Source organism: Natator depressus, chromosome 9, assembly GCF_965152275.1.
Source record: "Natator depressus isolate rNatDep1 chromosome 9, rNatDep2.hap1, whole genome shotgun sequence".
Lineage (NCBI taxonomy): Eukaryota > Metazoa > Chordata > Testudines > Cheloniidae > Natator > Natator depressus.
This window is the reverse complement of record NC_134242.1, coordinates 49,960,178-49,971,233: the sequence shown is the minus strand read 5'-3', so window position 1 is coordinate 49,971,233 and position 11,056 is coordinate 49,960,178. Positions and strand designations below refer to the sequence as shown.

Sequence of the window (11,056 nt, the reverse complement as noted above, 5' to 3'; positions counted from 1 at the left end):
GGCAACAAAATGGCAAATGAAATTTAACATGGATAAATGTAAAGTAATGCACATTGGAAAAAATAACCCCAACTATACATACAATGTGATGGGGGCTAATTTAGCTACAACTAATCAGGAAAAAGATCTTGGAGTCATCATGGATAGTTCTCTGAAGACGTCCATGCAGCGTGCAGCAGTAGTCAAAAAAGCAAACGGGATTTTAGGAATCATTAAAAAAGGGAGAGAGAATAAGAGGGAGACTACCTTATTGCCCTTATATAAATCCATGGTACGCCCACATCTTGAATACTGCGTACAGCTGTGGCCCCCATCTCAAAAAAGATATACTGGCATTAGAAAAGGTTCAGAAAAGGGCAGCTAAAATGATTAGGGGTTTGGAACGGGCCCCATATGAGGCGAGATTAAAGAGGAAAGGACTTTTCTGCTTGGAAAAGAGGAGACTAAGGGGGGATATGATAGAGATATATAAAATCATGAGTGGTGTGGAGAAAGTGAATAAGGAAAAGTTATTTACTTGTTCCCATAATATAAGAACTAGGGGCCACCAAATGAAATTAATGGGAAGCAGGTTTAAAACAAATAAAAGGAAGTTCTTCACTCAGTGCACAGTCAACCTGTGGAACTCCTTGCCTGAGGAGGTTGTGAAGACTAGGACTATAACAGGGTTTAAAAGAGAACTGGATAAATTCATGGAGGTTAAGTCCATTAATGGCTATTAGCCAGGATGGGTAAGGAAGTGTGTCCCTAGCCTCTGTTTGTCAGAGGGTGGAGATGGATGGCAGGAGAGAGATCACTAGATCATTACCTGTTAGGTTCACTCCCTCTGGGGCACCTGGCATTGGCCACTGTCAGAAGACAGGATACTGAGCTGGATGGACCTTTGGTCTGACCCAGTATAGCCAAATCTTATGTTCTTAATGGCGAGATGCTGGACCTCATCAGTGTTTGCGGAGAGGAAGCTGTCCAATCTGAGCTGTGCTCCAGCCGTAGGAATTACGATACCTTCAGGCAGATATCAAGGGACATGATGGAAAGGGGCCATGACCTGCACGCACTGCAGTGCAGGGTTAAAGTGGAGGAGCTGCGGAATGCCTACCGCAAAGCCCGTGAGGCAAACAGCCACTCCGGTGCTGCCCCTGCAACCTGCCGTTTCTACAAAGAGCTGGACGCGATACTTGGGGGGGACCCCACCTCCACCTCAAGTATCACCATGGACACTTCAGAGCCCCGTGCAACAAGGCAGGAAGAGGAGGAGCAGCAAAGCGGGAGTGAGGGTGCTGAGGCGGAGCAAGACACCCCGGCATCCCTAGATGCATGCAGCCAGGAGCTGTTCTCAAGCCAGGAGGAAGGTAGCCAGTCACGGTGGTCGGTGCTTGGGGAAGGACAAACACCAGAGGAGGTTCCTGGTAAGCGGCTTTTATTTTGGGAAGGAAGTTATTCGGTGCGGGCTCTTGGGGCGAGGAGGGTTAGGGCTGCATGCATGCCTAGATGCGGAATAGGGTGTTGGTGTGCTCTCTCTCACATCATGGTAATTGGCCTCAGTGATCTCTTCAAAGGTCTCATCCAGAACTTGGGCAATGCGCTTGCGCAGGTTTCTCGGGAGAGCCACTCTGTTCCTTGTCCCAGTCAGGCTAACGGCCACGCCATTGTGCCATGTGGGGTGGGGGGACCATTGCTGCACACAGGCAAGCTGCATATGGGCCAAGGTGGAAGCCGCATTCTAGTAGAAGACCCTCCCTTGCTTCCCAGGTCACCCTCAGCAGCGAGATATCCAGGACAAACTCCTGTGGAAAATGTAGGGACGGTGTCCAGTATAGGGGCCCCCTGCAGCTGTTGGCTCTCCCCAAGGCGCAGAAACCCAGAGGGCAGTACAGCCGTGAAACAATCAGTCCCCCTTGGCTGTGTGCTGACTCAGCATGTTGGGGCTCCTGGGGGTTGTGCGCGCTCGCTTTGGGACGGGCAAATTATGCAATTGTGTAGACTGTTCTTGCCCTCCTTAAGTACGGGGGAATCAGTGCTCTGTCTGGTGTGAACAATGCTGCCTCTGTTAAGTGTTGCATTTTTCCTTTACAGATGCAACCTTGAGATCTCAGCCGTCCGTGTTAACACCGGCCAAGAGGCTGTAAAGAACCAGGAAGAGGCCACGTAGAAGCAAAGAGGACATGCTGCATAAAGTCATGCAGTAATCCCTTAATGAAAAATCAAAAAGTGCAGGAGTGGTAGGAGAGTGAAAGGAGGGTCCGCCAGCAGATTGCAGATCGCTAGCGCCAAAGCACAGAGCGGCTGATAAGCATCATGGAGCTCCAAGCGGACTCAATCCAGGCGCTCGTAGCCATGCAGGCGGAGCACTACTGCGCGCCCCCCTGCCCCGCAGCCCTTGTCCCAAAACTCTTTCCCTGGTGCCCCCATGTCACCTCCAGCCCACTTTCCCCAACATCCGGGTTCTTACCCCCACCAGCTGCCTCCAACACCTATAGCTTCACCACCCAGCCCTGAAAACTACGACTCTTACCCACTGCACTCAACCCCCATCACCATGCAGTATAGCCACCCTGAAGTGCAGCACTCATTGCACAGCACTCCAAAGAGGAAGGCTGAGTATGATAACAGGACACATGCAAATCTGTGGTTGTACCGTTCCCCACCCCACCCCTTTGCCCTGTCTGTTTCCCAAGCAGTTGTGTTTCTTTTCAATAAATGCATTTTCTTTTCATTAAATGGATTTTTTTTGCTTTGAAAACATTCTTTATTATTGCATAAAGTAAAAGATACCATAGCCCAGGAAAGCAACAGGCACCGCAAGTCAGTGTATCATACGTAGCAAACACAGATTCCTACTAACATTGGAACCACTGCACTTCACTCCCGTTCAGGGCACCAGACATTACTGGTGGCTTTCAGGCTCAAATTGCTCCCTCAAGGCATCCCTAATCCTTGCAGCCCTGTGCTGGGCCCCTCTAATAGCCCGGCTCTCTGGCTATTCAAATTCAGCCTCCAGGTGTTGAACCTCTGAGTTCCATGCCTGAATGAATTTTTCACCCTTCCCTTCACAAATGTTATGGAGGGTGCAGCACGTGGATATAACCGCAGGGATGCTGTCATCAGCCAGGTCCAGCTTCCCATACAGAGAGCGCCAGTGGCCCTTTAAATGGCCAAAAGCACACTCCACAGTCATTCTGCACCAGCTCAGCCTGTTGAACCGCTCCTTGCTGCTGTCAAGGCTCCCTGTGTAGGGTTTCATGAGCCACGGCATTAACGGGTAAGCGGCGTCTCCAAGGATCACAATGGGTATTTCGACTTCCCCTGTGGTGATCTTCTGGTCTGGGAAAAAAGTCCCAGCTTGCAGCTTTCTGAACAGGTCAGTGTTCCGATAGATGCTTGTGTCATGCACCTTTCCGGGCCAGCCTGCGTTAATGTCAATGAAACGCCCATGGTGATCCACAAGTGCCTGGAGAACCATCGAGAAACACCCCTTCCGATTAACATACTCGGAGGCTAGGTGGGCTGGTGCCAGAATTGGAATATGCGTCCCATCCATCACCCCTCTGCAGTTAGGGAAACCCATTTGTGCAAAGCCAGCCACAATGTCATGCATGTTACCCAGAATCACGGTTCTTCTGAGCAGGATGCGATTAATGGCCCTGCAAACTTGCATCAACACGATTCCAATGGTCAGCTTCCCCACTCCAAACTGGTTAGCGTCAGATCGGTAGCTGTCTGGAGTTGCCAGCTTCCAGATTGCAATAGCCACCTGCTTCTCCACCGTCAGGGCAGCTCTCAATCTCGTGTCCTTGCGCCGCAGGGTGGGGGCGAGCTCCTCACACAGTCCTATGAAAGTGGCTTTTCTCATCCGAAAGTTCTGCAGCCACTGCTCGTCATCCCAGACTTGCATGACGATGTGATCCCACCACTCAGTGCTTGTTTCCTGAGCCCAAAAGCGGCGCTCCACGATGATGAGCGTGTCTGTGAATGCCACAAGCAAACTCGTGTCATATGCGTTACTCGAGTCGATATCGTTGGAGCCCTCACTGTCATTTTGGATCATAAGGAATAACTCGACTGCCAAAGATGACGTGCTGGCGAGACTCGTCAGCATACTCCTCAGCAGTTCGGGCTCCATTCCCGCAGACTGAAAGGGAAGACAGAGTGCGCAGTACAAAAAATGTTGAAAGATGGCGCCAAATGTGGACGGAAGCACAGGGATTGCTGGGATGCGAACTGATGCATCACGGGGTATTGGGACAGGACCCAGAATGTCCCATCTCCCCCACCCCCTTCCCACAAGCCACAGCGCCAGAATGGGAAGAGGTGCTCTGTGGGATAGCTGCCCATAATGCACCGCTCCCAATGCCGCTGCAAGTGCTGCAAATGTGGCCACGCCAGTGCGCTTGCAGCTGTCAGTGTGGACAGACTGCAGCACTTTCCCTGCTGCGCTCTATGAGGGCAGGTTTAACTCAAAGCGCTCTACACCTGCAAGTGTAGCCATGCCCTAAGAAAGGGTGGGACTTTCAAAGGTGGCTTGGGAAGTTCAGTGAGACACTAATGGGAATCGTGTCTTCAAATCCCTTGGGAAATCCTGGCCTGGTACTGTTAGCACTCCTGACATGGAGGAGTTTGCTTGTACTTGTTGCTCCAATCTCAGTGGCATTGTTCATATGGCTGGGGAACTAGACTATGGTGTTCAATAAGAAACTGGGATCCAGATTTTTGCATGATGTCGAAGCAATAAGATGCTATGTACAATACACTTCTGGGGGAGGCCTTGGATGGTGGCTTCTGACCAGGACCAGGAATGCGCTGGCATTTTCAGTCAGGACAATGAATTTCTCCTGCCAATGATTCTTTGCTATTCGTCACGTCTCAAGGCATCCTTCTGCCCTGTCCATTTGCAGCCTTGATTTGATTGCTGATAATGGAAAGTTCTTTCGCCATGAAGCATATCACTTAGCTAACTCCTGGCTGCACCGCCCTACCACAGCCTCTCTCTCAGTCATGGCTCTGTCAGGGCACACACGGGGGCAAATCCTGCAGTCCCTTGCTCTCTGTGAAACCCATGGACTTCAACAGTGTGGGCTGGGGTGCGCGGCTGAATCTGGGCCACGGAAGTTCTAGCCCAGCCCCCCAGCTATCTATTTACTCCAATGGGAGTGTTGACTCTCGTGGAGTAATCACACGAGCTCCTAGACTCCGCCTCACAGCAGCCAGGTGAGGTAGGGAAGGATAACCAGCCCTATTTTACCTACTGGGAACCAAACCCCAGAGAGAGTCAGTGACCAGCCCAAGGTCCCACAGCAGGTCAGAAGCAAAGCTGGGAATAGAAGCCAGCTCTCCCGCGGCCGAGTCCAGGCTGTTCTGGTGTGGAAATCTGCATCCCGGTGAGTTAGCAGATCCTGCCAGGTGTCTGTGCCATCCAGTCCTGGGGTTGGCTGCATCCTGGCCCTGTCTGCCTCCATGTTCTCAGAACACCCTGAGGAGCTGGGAAAGCCCAGGAACAAGAAGAGGGCATATCTGAGCACGACCAGGCCTGTTCTCCCTCAGCTGACTGAGCCTTTGCTGTCCCAAAGTGCAGACACTTTACACTGGCAGGGCTGTCAAAGCGCCACAGGACGAGGTGGTGATAAAGCCAGGCCTGCAGGACTTTCCATGGGACAATCCCCCAGACAGGGGGTGCTGCCTGCTCCTCCCCTACGGGTGACTCGCAGAAGGGATCCTACACAGGTTTAGAGGCGGGGAACGATAGACCGGGCAGTAATTGCACCCTGGTGCATCAATCGCCAGCATACCAGGCCAAGTTCCAGGTTGGCCTCTAGGTGGTTGGGAGCGAATAGAGTTTTGATCTGTATTAACTCCACCGGGGAATCCTTCCATCGCCCATTGATTAGCTGCAGCAGGAGCCAGCAAATGGCTGAGTGGCTCCCATAGGAGGCCCAGAAAAGAGCCATGCAGAGTGGTAGCCAATGCTGTCTATACAGCCTGGGCTTCTGCATCCTCTCTTGCAATGCTGCACCCAAGAGAACCTCCCTAAATGTGCCAGGCCCTCCACATTGCAGGGGGAAGTCAGCTGGAAAAGGCCACGAGCAATCGCTCAGCCTGCCAGCGCTGGAGATGGACATGCCTGGGAATTGCAAACCAGCTGTAAACTGCCCCTGCAAGACTGCATGAGCTGTTCCACACTGCTCGACAGTGGGGGGGGAAGGGGGGAAGCCAGCCAAGCGCCGACGCTTGCTGTGCAGGTGTCATTTTCAAAGCAAACGCGGGGCAGCTTCCGCGCCAGCTGGGAAACATCAGGTGGAGAAAGACGCCTTGACAAAGCAAGGTGCGTTTTCATTCACTTGTATAAATTACAGCAAGAAAGGCTCCAAATCATTCCTTGTAGCTGCTAGCGTGGCTCCAGGGAGGGGATTGGAACAAAGATCCTTAGAAGACTCAGGAGGCAAGAGCCCGAACAGGGGAAGATGACAAATAACAGGTGCTTCCTACTTCAGACTGCACAGATGATGACGACATTTTAGATAAATAAACTCTGGGAACCTGATTTTCAGTCACACTAAGACCCTGCTACATCGTTCCAGGCGTGCAACGGGCTGTAACGGGGGAGCGAATGGCAATTCCAACCAGCATGGTGCAAAGGGGCTGGAGTGAAACAATTAGAACATGCCCCTTATCTCTAACCCACTCAGCGCAGGTGTTAGACAGTTTTGTTCAAAAGGACTGTGTTTCCCTCACGCTGCGTGGGAGGCCATGTGTGCAAAGCTCATTAAAAATACCAGAGCCTGCAGTCAGATGTATCAAAATAGCCCCCAGGGCCTGAGTCTCTCCTCACATTGGTCTAAAATCAGGCGAAACTCCACTCAAGTCACAGTGACTCTGTGGTCAGAGAGAGAAGCAGCAAGGGGAGGGATTAAAATGCCTTCCACAAGGCTGAGATCTGCCCTAGGATTCTTGTAGGTCATGAATTAATTACTCTGATGAAACAAGCCAAACTAAGGGAATCACCAGCTGGTGCGATCGACTTGCATTGCACCTCTGCCTGTTCATGAGCTTTCCTGAAGTCATACATAGCTCGTTAGTGCTTGATTGATAGATCAGAGCCCAGCCCGGATCCCTACAAGTCAGGCAATAAAGCCAACATTTGCACCAGAAATAGCCTTCCCATAGCAGCTCTCCAGCAGGGCTAGTTTGATCAACAAACATAAAACAATAAGTGTGTCTTATTCTGTAATACCTGTAATCTGTGCCTGTTCTCCTGTTGGCCTGCATGGGCGATTGTGGGAAGAACAGCCTTGCGATCCAGTCTGCTGAGGTCAGAATTACATATTCTAGGCTCAGTCATTCCTCTACCCCAGACCCCTTTCACTGTCCCCAGCCCCAGAGGGATCCATGCTGGGGCGGCAGCCAGAGAGGTAGGGCCAGGGAAGGCACCGTCTCAGGCTATAACACTGTGCTGGAGCCCCCTATGCACCGGGAACCCCCATTTTCAGGGGGCAGTGCTAGCTGGGGTAGCTCTGGGAGAGCAGTAGAGGGCACAGGACCTAGCCCAGAGGCCTTCCGAGCAGCAGCTCTCTCGGGCTTGTGTGGGTCCCAGGGATGGGGATAGTTTGAGGGGCTCGGCCCCCCAAGCTGCTTCAGTGGGGCACAAACCCAGCTCCCTCAATCCAATGGGCTAAAGGGAATCTTATGGAGATTTCTCCTCATGGGCACTGTCCTGTGCTTGGCCCCCTATGGGGGCAACCAGCCCTGCTGTTCCCATTTCACAGTAGACCACGCTGCCGGGCTGGCTCCTAAGTACTAACTTTAGCCCTATTGATCTCTGAACACCCCCGCTTTCTCCCCCACCATCCAGCCCACCCCATCCCACACGCCGCACCGGCCTCGGCCCAGGCAATAAGCTCCTGAGCACGTGCAGCCTGTGTTGGGGCCGAGAGTCACATCCACTCCCATGCCTTTGTTCTCAGCAGCTGCCATTTAACCCTGTTCCCCTAGTACAAGGCATGCCTGCACTGTACAACCCAGCCTCTGTATGCTTTCAATACCTTCCATGCCCCTTCTTTAGAAAGGACAGGTGAGATCCTGGCCCCACTGAAGTTAGCGAGAAACCACCCAAGAGTTCCCAAAACAGATTTCTGCTTCCTAGTCTTTTTGCCTAGCCCTGTCTTAGCTGAAATGATCTTGAACCTGCAGAGCAGAGTGCTGCACTTCACTACAGCATGTCCAGCTTTCCCTAGCAGTTCTGTAGGAGGCAGTTAGCTAAAGGCTCAGCCCTGCAAGGTGTTGAGTGCTCTCTGTGCCTATTGAACATCCTAGGATCAAGGGTCCTCCGTACCTGCCTGGATTGGACCTTTATCCCTTTTGCTTTCACCATTGGATCAGATTTCTGCCCCTCGTTCTCGCCAGTTGAAGAAGTGGCTGCAAAGTTCAGGCATTGTTGGACCAAATGCCCAGGCAAAAACGGCCGTTTGGCCCCACAAGTGGTTGAATGACTAACCTCCACCCTGCAGAGTGCAAAGCAGCTTGGCATCTTCATTTTCTTTTATTCCTAGTCCACGATGCCCAAAGCAGCGTTAAACACAGATCCACTTGCCAAACGTAACGTTTGGGATAAGAGACCGTACCCAATGAGACATGAATGCAGTTTATCTTGGGAATGTCAGTTTCTTTTTATTGTTATTTACCATTTATACTGCAGTGGTGCCTATCCGCCAACCAGGTTGGGGCCCTATGGTGCCAGGCACTGTACAAACATGTGGAACATTAGAGTCCCTGTCTCCAAGACATTGCAGTCTAAAAGAGGAGACATCATGGGTGAGGAGACAAACAGGAAGATCAGAGCATGGAGCAGGCGAGAGAGGGTAACAAAAACAACAGGCTAGGCACCCTTCTTAGCCAGTTCTTAGACTGGCTTAAAGGCAAAACCCCCACCCAACTGGCTAGTGCAATTCCTGAGCTCCGTGCCTCGGCCACGGGCATAGTTAGTTGTGGACCCTGGATGGGAAAATTTTGCACCAACATACATGTGAATGGGGGGGAAACTAATTGTTTTTTTTAACCTGGTATCTTTTTTGCAAGGTTTATTGCCATAAGGAAAAAAAAATATGGAAAAGTTTGTGAAAATATTGAAAAGACCAGGAATGGGGAGGGGAGAAACACCCTACCAGAGCAGGTAAAATCTTCACACTGCAAACGTTTCCACCAGAGTCACAAGCAGTGAAGCATTTACATGTAGCTGGATAGGGTCACATCTTCCCCCCTAGCTTTGGGTCAACTATCAATTTCCTATTGGCCAGCAGTAAGGGAAGCATGACGGCCAGCAGCATACTGACAGGAAGCGGAAAAATGACACCTCTGACAAGATGTAAACCCCTGAAGTCTCCTTCTCCTATGTATCTAACAACAGCATTTGCCTAGGCTCTTTTCCGACTCCTATCACCATGGCATCTGTAGTCCTCCCCAAAGAAGCAGTGATTATATGTTCTCAATACGCTCAGTTTACCAGGTGTGAGACCATGATCTGCACTGCCTGTGTGTGGATAACAAGCACACGCTACAGCCACATACATGTCAGACACATACTGATCCAAAGCCCTACGGCGTCACTGAAAAAAACCCCATTTGGCAGAAGGCTTTGGATCAGAGCCACAGGGTGTGTCAGAGACACGTGAGCCAGGAGTAGAGATATTGCCCATCTGCAAAGCTCCTTCTTGGACCAGACTGAGACGTCCAGGTTCTGTTATTTCCAAGCTGTGTTTTGCAGAAGGCTGCCAGGGTGACACAGTGCCCTTTGAAAAGACATATTATTTGCTTTTGACCTCAGTTAAAAAAACTGAAACAAAAACTGTCTTGTAAAAGCAATAAACTGAGCTCCCGAGGCCAAGCACAAGAATGCTGAGGCTTGGTTCCCCGTTTCTCACTTGCTGTATGAAAAGCACCGCCCACACATGTTCCTGGCCCTTCTCCTGCACGCTGACTCGCTAATGATTTATAAAACACAGCCTTTGCACAGTGTGGGAAGAGGTTGTGGGCTGACAGAGAACATGGTGCAGTCGGTGTTGAGAGACAGGGAAGAATTACAGATGTGTAAACCTTCCCTCTGTCAGGAGCTACAATTAGAATTAATATGCAAACCAGGACCCGATTAACCTTTTCTGGGCCCGGCCCCAAACATATTTGTGGGCCCTCATGGGAGCAATGGAACATGGCATGAGGAGGTCAGTCCCCGAAGTGAGGGGCCGGCCAGGGGCAATGGGGCATGGTATGGCCTGGCATGGCAGGGGCGGACCCGCTCCGCCCAGTGCGAGGGCACTGTTTACAAACTGGCAGTCGCCAGATGCACACTAGCCCACCCTGCCCTGTGCTGCCAGCATGCCCCTTCCCCTTGGAGGCAGGACCATGCCACGCCATGCCACGCCACGCCACACAGCCCCCCCCCCCAGCACTCCCCGGACCCGCTATGCCCAGCACCCCCACGCACAAATGCACAGTGCCCTGCACACCACCACCCTTGCCCAGCGCCCTTAGCCCCACCACACAGCCCAGCACCCCACAGAGAACCCCCACTCCCGCACACATCTCCCCCACCCCTTATTGCCCATTGTCCTTCCCCACAGTGCCTCAGACCCACAACTGACCACCACCCCAACATGCACAGATCTCCCCCACTCCCACTGCCCAGTACCCTTCCCCACAACCACACAGCACCCCCCCAGACCTCCACTGCCCAACACCCCCAAACACACAACCCCACCCCCACTGCCTGAGCCTACCACCTCCTCACAGCCCAGCATCTGCCCCACAGACCCTGCTGAGCCAATGCAGGGCCCCCCCCCCGCACAGCTGAAGCTTGGGAGCACAGAGCAGTCCCATTCCCCCAGGGCTTACCCAGCCCTACCTGCCTGGTGCTAGTGGTGCTCATGGCGGAGAAGCCGTTTCCTTGCATGGGGTGGCGGGGGAGGCAGCCACCAACTCCCCCAGCCCGCCGCTTCCACAGAGCAGCGGGGAGAGGCGGGCCCTGCTCCCAGGTAGGAGGAAGTGGATGGTCATCAGCCCGGAGTGGCAG

At 52.3% G+C, this 11,056-nt stretch overlaps 1 protein-coding gene across 1 annotated transcript; it reads left to right on the top strand.

The window, feature by feature from the left end:
• Positions 1 to 871: 871 nt before the first annotated feature.
• Positions 872 to 2,463, top strand: LOC141993478 (zinc finger and SCAN domain-containing protein 29-like). The gene is made up of 2 exons (XM_074963022.1): positions 872 to 1,409; positions 2,077 to 2,463. Exons 1-2 carry the CDS (start codon positions 929 to 931, stop codon positions 2,127 to 2,129), a joined length of 534 nt encoding a protein of 177 aa, XP_074819123.1. The 5' UTR covers positions 872 to 928; the 3' UTR covers positions 2,130 to 2,463.
• Positions 2,464 to 11,056: the final 8,593 nt, after the last annotated feature.